General features: G+C 38.2%; 2 protein-coding genes across 7 annotated transcripts in view; both read left to right on the forward strand.

The window, feature by feature from the left end:
* Positions 1 to 18,453, forward strand: part of GRM7 (glutamate metabotropic receptor 7) — an 888,308-nt gene that overhangs the window by 464,524 nt on the left and 405,331 nt on the right. The gene's annotated exons all lie outside the window — the stretch shown is intronic.
* LOC116579996 (protein S100-A10-like) lies at positions 4,424 to 4,903 on the forward strand. The gene has a single exon (XM_032326034.1). It carries the CDS (start codon positions 4,487 to 4,489, stop codon positions 4,778 to 4,780), a length of 294 nt encoding a protein of 97 aa, XP_032181925.1. The 5' UTR covers positions 4,424 to 4,486; the 3' UTR covers positions 4,781 to 4,903.

Raw genomic sequence — 18,453 nt, forward strand, 5'->3', positions numbered from 1 at the left:
CTGGCCTCCATATGTCAATGTCAATATGAGTGGCTTCTGGTAAGTTAGTATTTCAGTCCAAGAAAGAACCAAAGAATATCAAAAGCATAATCAAGAGTGAAATAAAACAGGATTCTTTTGAAATTAGCTATGTAAATAGTAAAAAAAAAAAAAAAAAAAAAAGCCATCTGGATGTTTGTTTTCTTTTCCTGCATGGATAGGGGGGTATATAGTTATATGGAGTTGTTTATCATAACGATGAGTATGATGATGATGGTGGTGGTGTGTTGATGTTTACAGGAATGACATTAGTTATGAACTTCCGTTAAACACTTATAATATGCAGGTATTATGAAATACAATCTTGAAAGTAAAAACTTTTTTATCCACATCTTAGAGGTGAAGAAATGGATGCTTGGATTAGATAACTTGCCCAGACTTACACAAAATAATAAAATAATATATGCTGAAACTGGGATTTTACCATAACAGCTATTTGAGTCCTAGCACTTTTTCTTAGCTACCATTTTATATTCTGTTTAGTGAAGAGTAGATTGACCAGTTGCTGTATAAAATTCATTATTATTATTTTTTATAATGGAGCTTGGGGAAATATTGAAAGTGTCATTTGGATGTTAGAAAAGTGCTTGTTTTGATGGCATCAGTGTCTTAGATTAAATTCCTTAGAAGCAGAGCCCGAGTCAGGGATTCTGATGCATATGTTTTACTGAGGGAATTCTCATGGGAGAAGGGGAATGAAGAAAGCAAGGTGGGGTAAGGGGAAGGTGCTAAGTGAGGACACGACTCCCACTGCAGCATAGTTTTGGCATGATTCCAAGGAGATCTCTAAAGTATGAATTTATCCAGAGAATTGATCCCACTATAAGGCAAGAAGAAGGGATATTTATATACCCCAGTTAGTTATTCATTAGCTGAAGGCTTCCCTTAGGAGGAGGTATAAATAACTTCATAGGCTCAGTCCCTGGTTAGCCAAAGAAGAAGGAAATAAGCTATGAATTATTAGCAGCTTATCATGTGTGTTAGTCCATCTGGGCTGCTGCAACAACATGCATTATATTGGGAATTATAAATGGCAGAATTTATTTTTTATAGTCTAGAGGCTGGGAAATCCAAGATCAAGGCACTGGCAGATTCAGTGTCTGGTGAGAACCCACTTCCTGGTTCAGAGTTGGCCCTTTTCTCATGATGGCCTCATGAAGGAAGGGAAGAAGTAGCTCTCTGAGTTCTCTGTTATAAAAGCACTAATCCTAAGCATAAGGGTTTTGCTCTCATGACCTAATCATGTCCCAAATGTCCCATCTCCAAATATAATCACACTGGGCATTTGGATTTAATATATGAAATTGGGAAGGTGGGCCACAAATACCCAGCCTGTATTATCATGCATTGTGAATCATTTTTACGAGTAAGAGGAGTCAAGACTGATACTTTTTTCCTTATTTAGAAGGATTAGTCTTGACATGTCCCAAACTATTAGGCCCTCTGAAAACTTTACTGATGTAGCAAAATCCTAAATCTTCATAATACAATCTCTACCATCTGGTACACATCCATCTTACTAAGATATCTTCAGAACTTGCTGCTTATTGCCCAATGTGTCTGATGAACATAATATTATTAATATTGTGGGCACATTTTCTCTTCTGCAAAATGTCTACAATATTGAAATAAACTGTGGTAAATTAGAAAACTTAAAATCCTGTAACAGCATTAATGTATATACTCTTGTTTGTCCCATTTAAAGGCAAATTGCTTTTGATATTCTTGCCTTTTAGGCATTGAGGGGGACTTCTGTTAGAAAGATTGGAAATCTAACTTTTGTTAGATCAATAGCCATGACCATAAGTTACTTTCTGCTATGGCATTTTGGTATGTCTCCTCCTAAGAGCCATTCCAACACTGTTTAAGGATGGAGCCCATAGGATCCTTGTCAAGATGTCAAATAGGAAAGTATCCCATATGAAAAAATTTTCTATTATCTGCCTTCATATTCTGACCCCTTCTCCTTTGACCTAACACTCTGAAGTCCTATTTCCACATATACTCTCCTAGTTCCTAATAGTATATATTAGCTGGTCCTGCAGCATTTTCCAACATATAACTCCTCTCCTCACTTAGCAAGCCAGCACTACTCTGGTCAGGTTATGCTGAGATTATTTCTGATTATTTTTCTAATGACCAGGAAACTAGGGGAGGTGGAACTCGAGGAGACCAAGCACTGTCTTATAAGCCACCTGTATCCATTTATGCATTTTCAGAATCTTCAAGCAAGAATCCATCAATATCCTCTTAAAAGGGGTGGACCAGAGCATTCAGAGAGATCTGGGTATTGAAGTTGCTTAAGTATACCTGTCTTGATATTACCATGTCAGATTCCTTGGTGGTACTTCTTTTGATAGGCTTTCTTTGACCTAAAGGGAATTTTCTGGAGCAATGTTTCTCAAACTGTAAGTGTTAATCAGAATCACCTGGAGGACTTATTAAAACACAGATAGCTGGAAAAAATAAAATAAAATAAAATAAAATAAAATAAAACACAGATAGCTGGGTCTCAGCCCGAGTTTCCCATCTGCCAAGTCTGAGGTGTGATCCAAGTTTTTGCATTTCAAGTTCCCACGTGATGCTGATATCCTGGTCCAGGGACCACATTTTGAGAAGCACTGCTCTGGAGAAAGGGTCAGCTCTAAGCCATTATCAGCCAACACACAATTTATGGATAGATGTACCAGCCTGGAAAGGGAATCCGGGGGGCTCCAAATCATCCAGTACACCTGGTGTTAAGTGAATCTAAATAGTGTTGAATTCACCATTCTAATTACACATGACTTACTTCAGAACAGAATTTCTACAAGAATTTCTACATATTAAGTCACTAAAACAGTGTGGTACAAAAACAATTAATACTGTTATGCTGAAAAGAAATTTTAAAAAATAATAATATGGATAAACCATTGGCCAAACTAATCCAAAAGAAAAGAGAGAGGGTCCAAATTAATAAAATTATGAATGAAAAGGGAGAGATCACAACTAACACCAAGCAAATAGAAACAATCATCAGAAATTATTATCAACAGTTATATGCCAATAAGTTAAGCAACCTAGATGAAATGGATGCATTCCTGGAAACCTGGAAACTTCCAAGACTGAATCAGGAAGAAATTGGCAACCTGAATAAACCAATATCTAGTAAAGAGATTGAAGCAGTGATCAATAATCTCCCAAAAAATGAGACCCCAGGACCTGACGGATTCCCTGGGGAATACTACCAAACATTCAAAAAAGAAATAATACCCATTCTCCTGAAGTTGTTTCAAAAAATAGAAACAAAAGGAAAACTTCCAGACTCTTTTTATGAATCCAGCATTACCTTGATCCCCAAACCAGGCAAAGACCCCACCAAAAAGGAAAATTTCAGACCAATAGCCCTGATGAATATGGATGCCAAGATTCTCAACAAGATCCTAGCTAATAAGATCCAACAGTACATTAAAAAGTTTATCAATCATGACCAAGTGGGATTTACCCATGGGATGCGAGGGTGGTTCAACATTTGCAAATCAATCAGTGTGATAGAACATATTAATAAGAGAAGAGACAAGAACCACATAGTCCTCTCAACTGATGCAGAAAAAGCATTTGACAAAATCCAGCATCCGTTCCTGGTTAAAACTCTTCAAAATATAGGGATAGAAGGAACATTCCTCAACTTCATGAAATCCATCTATGAAAAACCCACAGAGAATATCATCCTCAATGGGGAAAAGCTGACAGCCTTCCCTTTGAGATCAGGAACACGACAAGGATGCCCATTCTTGCCACTGTTATTCAACATAGTACCAGAAGTCTTAGCAACAGCAATCAGACAAAAAAAGAAGTAAAAAACATTCAAATTGGCAAAGAAGAAGTCAAACTCACTTTCTTCACAGATGACATGATACTTTACATGGAAAACCCAAAAGATTCCACCCTCAAACTACTAGAACTCATACAGCAATTCAGTAATGGGGCAGGATACAAAACCAATGTACAGAAATCAGTTGCTTCCTTATACATTAACAATGAAAATGTAGAAAGGGAAATTAGAGAATTGATTTCATTTACTGTAGCACCAAGAACCACAAAATATCTAGGAATAAACCTAACCAAAGTGGTAAAGGATCTGTACTCAAGAAACTACAGAACACTCATGAAAGAAATTGAAGTAGGAACAAAAAGATGGAAGACCATTCCGTACTCATGCATTGGAAGAATAAACATTGTTAAAAATGTCTATACTGCCTAGAGCAATCTATACTTTCAGTGCTGTCCCAATCAAAATTCCTCTGGCATTTTTCAAAGAGCTGGAACAAACAATCCTAAAATTTGTATGGAACCAGAAGAGACCCCAAATTCTTAAGGAAATGTTAAAAAAGAAAAACAGGTGCATCCCAGACAACCAATCATCCCCACTGTGCTTTGGACCAAGGTTTCAAAAGACCTCACCAAAATGCCATTTCAAATGGAACATGCCATGGAAACCATGATGTTCACATTTCACAAGTTTGCTGGGGATAAAGGCTACTTAACAAAGGAGGACCTGCAAGTACTCATGGAAAAGGAGTTCGCAGGATGTTTGAAAAATCAGAAAGACCCTCTGACCATGGACAAAATAATGAAGGACCTCAACCAGTGCCGAGATGTCAAAGTGGGCTTCCAGAGCTGCTTCTCACTAATCGCGGGGCTCAACATTGCATGCAATGACTATTTTGTAGTACACATGAAGCAGAAGAGAAAGAAGTAGGCAATATTGAGCACCACTCCTGCCCAATGAGAGTTCTTCCGAAGGGTCTCTTAAGGAATCTGTCCCACAGCTTCCCCCCGTATAAAGTATTCCATTGGCAGTTGGGGACCCTCAGAAAATGTACAGATAAAATCCAAACCCCATTTGAGAAGCAGAGAAAGAAAAGTCAGATAAGATTTTTATATTGTTTGCATCTTCTTGCCCTCAATAAACAAATTCCTTTTTTTAGTTCCTCAAAAAAACAAAACAAAACAAAACAAAACAAAAAACCAACAACAAAAACTAGGGGCATCACAATCAAGCCTGATTTCAAGCTTTACTACAAAACTGTGATCACCAAGACAGCATGGCTCTGGCACAAAAACAGACACATAGACCAGTAGAGCAGAGTAGAGAAACCAGATATGGACCCTCAACTCTATGGTCAAATAATCTTCAACAAAGCAGGGAAAAATATCCAGTGGAAAAAAAGACAGTTTCTTCAATAAATGGTGCTGGGAAAATTGGACAGTTATGTGTAGAAGAATGAAACTTGACCATTCTCTTACACCATACACAAAGATATGCTCAAAATGGATGAAAGACCTCAACATGAGGCGGGAATCTATCAAAATCCTAGAGGAGAACATAGGCAATAACGTTGTCAGCAGTAATGTTGTCAACACAAGCCATAGCAACTAACAAAAGCGAAAATGAACTTTTGAGACTTCATCAAGATCAAAAGCTTCTGCACAGCAAAGGAAACAGTCAACAGAACAAAGAGGCAACCCATGGAATGGGAGAAGGTATTTGCAAATGACACTATAGTCAAAGGGCTGATATCCAGGATCTATGAAGAACTCCTCAAACTCAACACACACAAAACAGATAATCACATAAAAAAAAAATGGGCAGAAGACATAAACAGACACTACTCCAAAGAAGACTACAAATGGCTAACAGAAACATGAAAAAATGTTCATCATCATTAGCCATCAAGGAGATTCAAATCAAACCACATTGAGATACCACCTTACACCAGTTAGAATGGCCAAAATTAACAAGACAGGAAACAATGGGTGTTGGAGAGGATGTGGAGAAAGGGGAACCCTCTTACACTGTTGGTGGGAATGCAAGTTGGTGCAGCCACTTGGAAAAACAGTGTGGAGATTCCTTAAGAAATTAAAAATAGAGCGGGGCGCCTGGGTGGCTCAGTGGGTTAAGCCGCTGCCTTCGACTCGGGTCATGATCTCAGGGTCATGGGATCGAGTCCTGCATCGGGCTCTCTGCTCAGCGGGGAGCCTGCTTCCCTTCCTCTCTCTCTGCCTGCCTCTCCGTCTACTTGTGATTTCTCTCTGTCAAATAAATAAATAAAATCTTAAAAAAAATTGTTAAGAAATTAAAAATAGAGCTGCCCTATGACCCTGCAATTGCACTACTGGGTATTTACCCCAACGATACAGGTGTAGTGAAAAGAAGGACCATCTGTACCCCTATGTTCATAGCAGCAATGGCCAAACTGTGGAAAGAACTAAGATGCCATTCAACAGATGAATGGATAAAGAAGATATGGTTCATATATACAATGGGGTATTATGCCTCCATCAGAAAGGATGAAAACCCAACATGGAGGGGACTGGAAGAGATTATGCTGAGTGAAATAAGTCAAGCAGAGGGAGTCAATTATCACATGGTTTCACTTACTTGTGGAGCGTAAGGAATAACACAGAAGACATTGGGAGATGGAGAGGAGAAGTGAGTTGGGGGAAACCAAAGAGGGAGACAAACCATAAGAGACTGCGGACTCTCAGAAACAGAGGGTTTTGGAGGGGAAAGGAGCAGGGAGTTGGGTGAGCCTAGTGGTGGGTATTAAGGAGGGCATGTATTGCGTGGAGCTCTGGGTGTGGTGCATAAAAAATGAATTTCAAAACACTGAAAAAAAATTAAATTAGATTTAAAAATAATAATAATGTACATACTTTTATTCCTCCAAATGATGCAGCAGAGAAAATTTTGGTGAGTTCTGGACTTTCTCGCCCTTAATTAATTCATAATCTCTCTCTCTCTCTCACTATTTGCCTACACCCATCTGTGGGTAAGAAACAGCACAAAAACCATGCCTGAGTCTGTGTTTCATCTTAATGAACCATTGCTTGAAGGAACATCATAGTAAAATGAAATCCAACTTGTCTAAAGAAAGTAAATGAGCCCTTCTATTCTCCCAAAAGCTTGAGTACCACCTGATTCTTAGAAAAGATAAAAGAGCTTTGAAATTAGATTTAAGTGAGAATCATAATAATCAAGGGTGCCAACATCCGTTGAACAACAGTAGGAAAAAATTACTTTTTTTGAGGGGAAAACAACCACCTAATCATGTGGTTTCATATAAGGAGGCCTACTTAAAAGTTCACATAATTATTGGATAGCTGTTTACTTTCTGTCAGTGTTGAGCTAACTAAGCCTTGAGAACTCATTAGGTACAACTGCAGGTGAGTTACTACGATCCTGATCCTCTTTGAACTGCAGATGATGATGCATTTTAGTGACTCTAGCACTTCTGCTGTAAAGAGCTCAACATTAAAGAGGATTTCCAGGCAATATTTTTGTCAGTTAATTGTCATACCATTAGATAATAAGGTTGAATTAAGCACTCTGTGTGTCACGGAGAAAGGAAGACACATTGGGGAGAAGTAGAAGACATTTAGAGGGAGGGATTGGGACTGATGCCGGGAAGGCAGAATAACTAGGGAATTGAGAGAGTGAGGTGAGGTCCTGGAGTATAGGGCCATTGAGGAAGCTACTGAGGGGAAGCTGAAGAGTTAGACAGAAGCCGAGAGGAGGGTGGGAAGGAGAGGGAGAGGGATGCATGGAGAAAGAAACAGAAAGACAGAAAAGAGACATGGAGACAGATGGAAAAAGGTAGTATGGAGTGTGGGGTGGGGAAAGAGGGAGAAGATGTGTGTGCTTTGAAAGATGGAGGAAATTTTCTAGACGGAATATACATTACGAACCCAATTATAGAGCAACATAATCCTCAAACACAAACCACTGTTGTGGAGAAAGAATAGCATTTATTTTTTTCTTTACATATTGAATCCAGTCTTTCCTGGTTAAAATGAAACTGGCTTTGCAAGCCTGAGACCTTATGAATCTCTCCTTTCCTTTGGTTGCCTTACCTTATGAGATGCTCACAGAGCTCGGCCCTGCTGTTTCACAGTGGCCTCCAAGAATGGCATTGTTGTTCTCCAGCTAAGAGGGGGCCAGTCCTCATTTTTGAAGAGAGATGGGCTCCTCCAGGCAGCTTTGTAGAAACAATACTGTGATCAGCTCTATTTGGGGGAGGAAGGGGACCTGAAAAGTATTAGGTTAGTAGTTTTTGTTTTGTTTTGGTTTGGTTTTTTGTTTTTTACCCATCTGTAGTAGCAACCTGTTTGTTGTAGCTTTTCAGTTTAATATGCACACCGCTCATACATGTAAAGTGCACAGGAAAGTGCCTGGCACATTGTAAATACTCAAATGCTATTTTTATTGGTGCAGGTTCCTCCACCATAACTGTTGTAACTACATCATTTTGTCTCTGCAGTGACTCCCCCACACACTTGTGCATCCGTCCATTCTTTTCATCATCTTTCATCTCTGTGCAGGTTTGCACAGCGCTCTCAATAGCCTTCCATTGTCATTCTCTTCTTTGTCTCTTCTCTTCTTTGTCATTCTCTTCTATGGCAGGTGTTCGAGCACATATGCTTCTCTGCATACATAACAAATAGTATTTGAGATACACTTTACACATTTACTATTGTGAAATCTTCACCGTTTCTTTTGCTTTCTGAAACGGGGACATATTTTCTCCCCTTCCTTTCTTTAATTTTTATGACATTTGATTTGAGACATGAAAGTCACTGAGAAGAGAGTTGTCAGAATTTGTTTTTTTCTCACCTGAGACCAAAAGAGCCTTGCATGAATTGACCTGCTTCCCCTTTGCCACAAATATGGCTCCCTTGTGTTATTGAGCTTTGCAGAAGCATTAGCCTTCCCTGGAGGTTGTAAACTTTTCTCTGGTTCCAAAATAGTATGTCTTCATATTTACTCATTTATTTTTTCGCATTGGCCTATAATGTTCCCTTAACCTTTAGGGTTTCTCCCAGGTCTTTTGCCCACCCCTCCTTGTTACACTTGCTCAACGAGACTTAATTTTTTTTTCCTCACCACAATTATTACAGTTATGTTTAAGTAACTGTTTGCATAACCATGGGTAGAATATCTGTCTGTGTCCTGGAGTTTAAGCTTCCTGAGAACACATATTGTGTCTCTCTAGTTCATCCCAAGCATGGTGCCAGGAATATAATACATGCTGAAGAAACTGTTAGAGAATTTGATTTGTTCATTAAAGTATTTTTCTATACTAGCCAGTAGCTCTGGACCTAAAACTCACCCTGAGCACACTTGTGAATTCATTTTTAATTATTCAAATTAAGTTGTATCTAATAAGAATAAAGTTATTGTGAGGAAAATGTCTTATTGTGAGTGTTTTAAAGATGGGCTTACAGTTAATGTCCATGAATTTATTCCTTTGTTACCAGTTCTTAGGTGTTCATTTCCCCATTATTATTTACCAGGCAAAAATACTGAGAACTCCCCTCTGACTCTTATATGAGGAAGAGAGAGAATGAGTAAGAGAGAGAGAAAGGGAGAGAAAGAGAGAGGAAAAGAAAAAAGAATGGAGGAAGAAAGGAAAGAAGGAAAGAAAGGGGGGGTATTCTAGCTCTTTTTCTTTAGTTTGAATATAATTCAGTGATACAGAATTCTGTTGGGACATATAAGGAAAAATGGTTAAAAACCTCAAGATAACATATTCAAAACATATTTGACCTTAATATTCTCTAAGTGCAGAATTATTTTTTCTGTATTTCGCCTCAAAAATTCATCTTGAGGGGTGCCTGGGTGGCTCAGTGGGTTAAAGCCTCTGCCTTCGGCTCAGGTCATGATCCCGGGGTCCTGGGATCGAGCCCCACATCAGGCTCCCTGCTCAGCAGGGAGCCTGCTTCCTCCTCTCTCTATCTGCCTGTCTCTCTGCCTACTTGTGATCTCTCTGTCAAATAAATAAATTAAAAATAATCTTTAAAAAAAAGTCATCTTGATATTCCCCTGTGGAAAATATTTTCACTGTGGAAAAGCAGTCATACCTCTTTGATTTTTCACACCAAACTTTGTGCTCAAATTTCCAATGAAGCCTATCAAAAAATAAAAATTCCTGATCCTCATTACCCAAAATTTGATTTGACCAGGTCTAAAATCTCAGCATAATTAACTTTCAACAAATTTCTCTGGTGACCCTAATATGTAACTCAAACTGATATTAAAAGCAGATCTAATTCCAGAAGCAACCATTTATTTTTCTATCTTGAGCCACACACTGTTCTAAATAATGTACAAACACATTATAACTCCCACAAGAAACCTATAAACAGGTAAGTGATGTTTTGTAGACAGGGAAAGCAATACTTTGAGATGGTATGATTATGGTTAGGGCTGTTAGCTACCAGATACCAAGACAGGAGTAAAACCCAGGGCTCTTCAATGCTGAAACTCTTTCTTTTCTCTCATACTATAGAGCTACCTACTAATATCCAGTCATTGTGGCTCATCTAAACTCTAGGGTTCACAAAGATTTGCCTATTAATAGCCCTATACATGTTTGATTTACTGAGGATAACAGATTGGGGAAAATTGACTCTTTGTCATGATTGTTGTGCCCTGTGCTGCTTAATTAAAGTGTTATTGATATTGTGCACACTCTAATCACATGGCTTAGTTCCAAAGTCTCTGGAGAAAGATTTGATGTAATAGAAACTTGATTTGTATGCCCTCAAATCATTTCTAGTCACTCACTGATAGGCCACCTGTTGCTTAATAGTTTAGCTACTCTGCTGGTCACAGTTGGCCAGGTGGCTGAGTTTTGGTCCCTAAAATACAAGCAGTGGAGCAGCCCTCTGCATCTTGACCCCTCTCTTTGCCCTTCATGCAGATGTGATTCTTGGAGCCACCATCATTCACCTTTCAGTTAATAAGTCAGTGTGGTAAAGACAGCAAAGCACACATTTAAAATAGACCTAGGTCTCTGATGATATTGTTAAGCCTTGACACTAACCCTAAACTTCAGTCCTCGGAGGACTTGTTAGGAAAAAACATTGCATTCTTTCTGTTTATGGTCCTGTAAGTCATTAATGCTATTACTTTAAGCTAAATGCATTCATCTCTTGACATGATTTGTACTAGATAGAGAAAGCTACATGCGAAACCCCTCACAGATCAGGTTTATTACTTATTCCCACAGTGCCTAGAATTGAGTTTTTCATATGGGAGAAACACAGAGACATTTTTGTGGGGATGGGTATGTGTGAGGTCTGTTTTAAAGTTTCAGGATGTCTACTTCCTGTGGTACAGGGCCTGTTGGTCTTTTTGCAGATGTTCTTCCTTCTGAATATAAAGTTCTGTGAGAGTTAGCTTTGGTAAAGAACCTAAATAAAACCAGATCCCAAGCCCTCTGATGTCTATAACCTGGCCTATATTAAGGATGTTAGCTCTGTGACATTAACATTAATCATAACTTGCCTTCTGCTGCAAAAGACATCATCAAAGTATCCAAACCAGGGCCACGAGTCGCTGGAGGAACATTGTGATGACAAATTATCTCCTAAACTTTGTTACTTTGCTGTGATTTCCACTAGGAGAAAGACAGTTTCCCAAGGGGATCATTCTAATAGGGACAACTATATTGAAAACTGCTCTATCCATCATTCAGCAAACAGGTCCCTTCAACCATGCTTCACCATAAGTTGCTTTACCTTGCCATTCAGTCACATTCGACCTTGGAGAACCTATTTGACCCATGATGGGCTAGACTGCATTGCCAGTAATGGAGAAGTTACAGCCTGATTTATTCTTTCTGACTGGGTGTGTGTAACCACCTACCACCCAGCTACTCTTCTCCTTGCCCTGATTTGAGGAGTAGAGACTCGGGATATTCAGAATAAAGCCAGGTGGCTTGATAAGACCATAGTTTCTGAAAGGATGATACTTACACCATTAATGAACTGATTTGGTGTACACATAAATGAACATTTAAATCTTGTTTTATAATCATGCATTTTAATGTGATTTAAAAATATATTTAGCATATCACATCCATGATTTCATGTATACTCAATAGTGTTATATGTGCATATATGTGCGTGTTTATGTTTCTCTCAGACATATGTTTATCTGTCTGTATGTGTGTATGCTTGTGTGTATACACACATAAATATATGTATATACTTCCCTTTAAAATAGGCTTATTTAAATAAAAAAGTATTTTGTTTTAGAGAAATATATTATTATTCAATTGTACAGATGGTACGTGGACTTAGTAAAAAAAAAAAAAAATGAAAGTGCATGAATGACTAGTGTTTTGGAAACACCACATAGTACTAATTACTAAATTCTAAGAATGCCACTGGGAAGAAGAAAATGTAATTTTGCAACACAGAAGATAATGTTAGTCAATTGAGAGGTTATGACATGGAGTATCCACTTCAGCTAAATGGAATCCTTCCTAAATGAACTCAAAACATCTCATAAATTGCACTTCATAGTCAGGTTGTCAAATATATGTTGAATTCCTGCTATTTGTAAGACACTGTCTTAGTCCTGCTAAAATCACAAAAATGTCTAAGAAACACTTGATGTTTTCAGTGATTCTCTGGAGATGTATGGAAGAACCTCACTTGAAACCCTCCACTGACTTCTGTCCCAGTTAAAAGAAAACTTTCGGGGCTCCTGGGTGGCTCAATTGGTTAAGCCACTGCCTCCATGACTCAGGTCATGATCCTAGAGTCTGGGAATCAAGTCCCATATTGGGCTTCCCCTTCTCTGCAGAGAGCCTGCCTCTCCCTCTCCTTCTGCCTGCCACTCCCCCTGCTTGTGCTCACATGCTCTGTCAAAGAAATAAATAAAATCTTAAAAAAAAAAAAAAGAAAAGAAAAAGAAAAGAAAACCCACCTTTCTGTGCCATTTTAGGAGGATTACAACACCCTTGTTTTCTGTCCTTTTATCTGCAACTTTGTATCTGACATGCTGACTTCATTTCCTTTCCTCCAGTATTCCATATTTGTTCCCACTTGAGGACCTGCAAACAAAGTGGTGCTTCTACTTGGTATCTCGTTTCTTTTGTTTCAGTTGGTCTGATTTCTTCCAGTCATTCAGTTCTTCCCTGAATTGTCACTGCTTCAGAGATGTCTCTCTTTGCTGAGTCCCTGCAAAAACTTTCTATCTTATTTTTTTATTTGTTTATTTTCTGTATAACATTTAACCACTATCAGAAAATTAATTCTATATTCACTTGCCTATTACCTGTCTCCCCTAATAGAGCAAAAACTCCACAAGTTCAGGGACTATGTCTCTCTTAGTTAATACTATCTTCCCTCTGAACTAAAATTTGAAAAATAAGGTCTAAATGAGGTCTAGGTACTCAACAAACATTTTAAAATAAATGAATACAAAGCAGGTGTGATGGCCCAACTACAAAAACATTGTGTAGTGGAATGAACATGTCTGATGAGGCAATCAGTAGGAATTTCATGGTGGACTTGGTAGAATTTCGGCAAGCAGAGTTAGAAAATGGAGAATTTTCTTGAAAAGGAGAATCATATGATCAAAAGACTAAGAGAAGTAGGAGGACGAATTGGGGAAGATTCTGAAAATGTAGTGGAAGCAGAGACTCCAAGGGGACACACCACCAGATAAGTTAATATGTTAGGAAACAAAGTATCACACTCAAAGCATACTACATTTTTCTTCATATAGCTATTTAACCCGTCTCTGTGAAACTGCAGCATGGATTCTATGGCCAGAAGTCCTAGAAGCCCTGCAACTTAAGTCATAGATGTATTGGCCTTATTCCTCTCCAGTCTTCTAGAGGCTTTTGTCTGTCACAGAACAAGGTCCTCCTGTTGTGGCCCTGTCTTGTGCCTCATAGTTTTTGTATGGCATAAAAGAAGTCTCTTGTCTTACTGAGTCTCAGTTTCCCCTTATGTAAAAAGGTACAGAGATAGCTCTCTGAGGGTTCCATTGGTTCCAGCATTTAAGAATTAGGTAAGAATCTGGGGAACCTGGGTGACTCAGGTGGTTAAGTGTCTAGCTCTTGATTTTAGCTCAGTTCATGATATCAGGGTCATGGATTGAGCCTCATGTCAGGCTCTCCACTCAGTGGGGAGTCTGCTTGGAATTCTCTTCCTCTTCCTCTCTCTCTTCTTCCCCTCTACCCCTTTCCCCCACTCAGCATGTGCTCTCTCTCTCAAATAAATAAATAAATAATCTTTAAAAAAAAGAATTACATAAGAATCAGGAATTAAATTTCAAGAATATTTTTTGAAGGGTTCTATGCAGTACCACACTGGCAAGTAAACCAACCCAAAGCAATCCCATTGGATGTATCTGGAAAAGGATATTAAAACTTAAAGGAGGTAAGAGGGTGGTGCCCAGACTAGATCAGTAGTAGAGGTAATGGTGAAAAGTCATCAAATTATATTTTGAAGGTGTATCCAACAGAAATTTCCCTTTTGTCTAGAATACACTTCAAATCCTTGTAGCATTAAATACAATAAAAGTGAAAGTCAACCCAGCATCCCACTAATTACTGCTGCACTGAGTTTATATAGTGTTTGGAGTTTATAGAGCTGCTTCCCATTTCTTATCAAATGTGGTCTCCCCAACAACTCTGTATGGGGAGAGGAGATGGAACAAGCATATATAATTTATCTAATTTATGGGGAAAGCACTAAAACTAAGATTACCTAGAGTTAACTGTCAGAGTCAGGGAGTGCCTGGGTATGTCAGTTGGTTAAACATCCAACTCTTGATTTTGGCCCAGGTCATGATCTTGGGGTCATGGGATTGACCACTGCACCCCCTTGGTGCAGAGTTTGCTGGAGTTTCTCTCTCTCCCTCTCTGCCTGCCCTTCCTCTATAAGGGCTTTATAGACAAACAAACAAATAAATAAATAAATAATAAATACATAAATAAAATCTTAAAAAAAAAAAATCAGTGAGAGTCAGACTAGAACTGAAGCCTCCTGTTTCAATACAGTCTCTTGGGACCAAAGGAGGTAAGCTATGCTCAAAGAAAAGCCATATTGAGATAGGCAATAAGCTATCTTCATTGTATCAAATAGTCATTCTAAGTAGTTTAAATAAACTTTAAAATCATGTATTTATGTCTTTGTGTAATTCCCCTCTGGGTCATATATGAATCTATAACATAATCAATAATAACCAAGTCTTCAAAGATCTCTTCTTTCAATTAAGAACACACTTCCCTCACATGGATCTTCAAATGCAGTAAGCACCTATAGCTGGTACTTAGGGAATCTGAATAGCATTTCATGACTACGTGGAGAATATTTGCCTTTTGAATTTCACTATCATGGATGCTGTATATAAATGTCTATATTACTTCAAATCACTGGACCATGGATATTAAAACTAGTAAACTCTCTTCATTTGATATCATGATTATAGAAATAACAGTTTATCATTGCCTCCAAATAAGCTGAGTATTGAAACCAACAACTTATCTCTTTGATTTTATGATTGTAGAAAAAAATTATGGCCTATAGTGTAGCTTGGCATTCTACCAGCTGCACACTGCACCTGCCATAATTTCATAAAAAGAGATTCCTGTCTAAGTCAGAAAAACTCCTGATATTGAATGCCCATAATATTATCTTTTCACATCTACCTAGTTCAGAAGAACATCAGAATTTACAAAATAACATTTTTTAAAAAGTTTTTATTTATTCATTTTAGAAAGACAGTATAAGACAGTGAGCAGGGAAAGGGCAGAGGGAGAGAAAGAGAAACAAACTCCCTACTGAGCACAGAGCCTGATGCAGGGCTTGATCCCATGACCCCAAGATCATGATCTGAGCTGAAACTGAGAGTCAGATGTTTGATTGAACCACCCAGATGCCCCACAAAATAACAGTTAAAAGATCAAAATTATTCAAGCCACAGAGAATTGTATTTAACAAGAATTAAATAATATAGGTTGGATCATATGATTCTTCTCTCAAAGATGTAGTAGGCAGAAGTATGGTTAAATATTTGGAATCTCTCTGAAGAAAAGCTCTGGAAAAATCCATTCATCTTTTGTAAATTGCCAGAGTGACTGTTCCAAGGCCACTTGGCTAGGCATATAGACCTGTAACAGATTGGACAGCAATCAGAAGAACAAAGATTAAAGCAGTTAGTAGGTGCCAACTCTTACCCTCCATTTCTAGCATGCTACTTTTTCCTTTTATCAAGTAGACTCGAGTCATATGGGGAATATGTTTTTTTCAGTAATCACAGTAATTGACCACAGGGTATAACCTTTAGCTGACATGGCATTTCATGTGAATACAATGCTTTAGGTTAACTGGTCTCTGATAGAATCTTTACCAACCCCTGTTGAATTAGGAAATTGTTAGTTTCCTTAAAGCACTGTCAGAATTTCAGAGTGGCCCCCTAGAGCATCTGAACTCCAGCATCTTTGGCTTTTAGAGTCAGCCGAAACAGTAGTCAAATAGAGAGCACCTAGAAGATGAGTGTGCTCAATGTCTTAGAGGAATTGACTTAAAAGAGAAATGAGGGTTTTGCAGGGGAGAGAGGTGGAGGGATGGGCAAGCCTGGTGGTGGGTACTGAGGAGGGCACGTATTGCATGGAGCACTGGGTGTGGTGCATAAACAGTGAATCTTGGAACACTGAAAAAAATTTAAAAATTTTTAAAAATTTAGAAGAAAAAAAAAGGAGAAATGGGCTACTTCATGGCAAAGAGCAAAGTCAACCTTATCTCATTAAGGATGGGAGGACTGAATTGAAGAGCTCTGCTGTGTGCTCCCTAGGTGTTTGGAGGAATTATTTTGGGGACTATTTTTCCTAAATAACTGGCCAGTCAAGTTCATTCCACTACCTCAAAGAACACATTCTACTAAATATAAAATGACTTCAGTGACTGCTGACTACACCTGTTGGACAGCAGGAGAGGAAAAATACAAGCCAGGGAACAATAAAATGTTTTGGCTCTAAAGATTGTTATTCTAAAGTCCAGATCTTTGTGAAACTGAAAAATAACTTTCCTAAAGATAATTTTAAATATTTAGGGATAAAATAATAATATATCTTCTAAGACGTAAACATTTAAGTTACATTATATGTTGAATGTGTTCTCACATTATTGCTGCTGGGATAGTTTTTGATCTTTTTTCTCTACAATAAGCTTCTTCCAAGCAAGAATGATGTCACATCTTTTTTGCATGCTTTACTGTGCCCAGGGTCAGTGTCTCCATGAAAGTACTACATTCTCCATCAATGTCTCATAATTGCATTTTCATATTTCCACCTGGTAAGAAGGAGGGCATTCCCCAGAAGTGACAGCTCTTGCCTTCAACCATGGTATTAACTCAGTTTTGGATCAATCACTTATACTATTTTATTCTGGAGAAGTGGGGAAAAAATCCGTGAAAAGCCATAGAATTAGTAACTCCCAATTTCTGACCAAGAGGCTTAAGTGAAATGAAGGTTTTTCGAAAAAGATTTTTTTCATAAATCTCAGTTGGGTTTGCAGCAAGCTTAGACTGCTCAAGGATGAGAGTTGTGTGTGTGCATCTAGCTTTGCACAGGGCTGAAGGCCAATGCATACTGCCTCCCCTACGTGTGTACTGTACCAGCAGAGGCAGCCTGCAGCTCCCACAGCTTTCTGCAGCAAGAAGAAAACATAATCAAACACAGCCAGATTCTTGAAATGAAGGAAGCTCATACTGACGGATGATTCTCTTTATTCTTCAGCATTGTTAATTTTGGCACAACTTCTAGCTAGAGAAGAATCACTTACTAAAAACATATCTAATATCTCTGTGGAAGCCAAAGGCCATAGTTAATGAATGCTATGGAAAAGAACATTTCCTCAGATTTGAGAGCGCTTCTAGAGATCATGTTAGGGTAAAAATTCAATTGATTTAACTTCATGCATCAATAGGAGAACATAATTTAAAAGAGATTGTGGGTTTGTGCAGGGGCTGTAGAGATATTATTGCAAATAATGGTAAAATTCAGAGCATGTTTTCCTTGTTTATTTATCAAACATTTATTCAGCATTTACTATGAGTTAGGCCATTGCAAAGGCTCATAAAGTATTCTTTCTTTTATAGGAGCTTAGAATCTAGTGGATAGAAGTAAACTTCAGTATGTAGTATACTCTGGACATTGATTAGATCCGCAAAACTACCTCAGGCAGAAGTTTTTGCCTTTTTTAATCCATTTCATTCAAAGAGCACAAGATGGGATCTGAGAGATTTGTCTGTCCCGACAGTGAACTCATTGTCTAATTTAGAGGCTTAATGTTTATTGAGTGTTTACTATGTATTGTGCCTGTGTTTAATTCTGGATAAAACCTTTTAGATAGAACTTCATATTGCTTCAGACTGAAGCTTAGAACTAACTAAACTTAGAGCTAACTTAGAACTAACTATACTTAGAATTAACCAAAGGTTAGAAGTTTAAAGCCTTGTTTGAGTTTCATAGGAATTTAAAAGAAGAGCTGGGATTTGAACTCAGGCTGTGTGAATCCCAAACCAGTACTCTGAACCATTAATTTATTGCCTCTGTCCTTGAAGAG

Source organism: Mustela erminea, chromosome 1 (genome assembly GCF_009829155.1).
Source record: "Mustela erminea isolate mMusErm1 chromosome 1, mMusErm1.Pri, whole genome shotgun sequence".
NCBI classification, from domain to species: domain Eukaryota; kingdom Metazoa; phylum Chordata; class Mammalia; order Carnivora; family Mustelidae; genus Mustela; species Mustela erminea.

Coding starts and splice junctions, on each gene's coding strand:
- LOC116579996 (XM_032326034.1), top strand. CDS start 4,487: ATGCCATTTCAAATGGAACATGCCATGGAAACCATGATGTTCACATTT.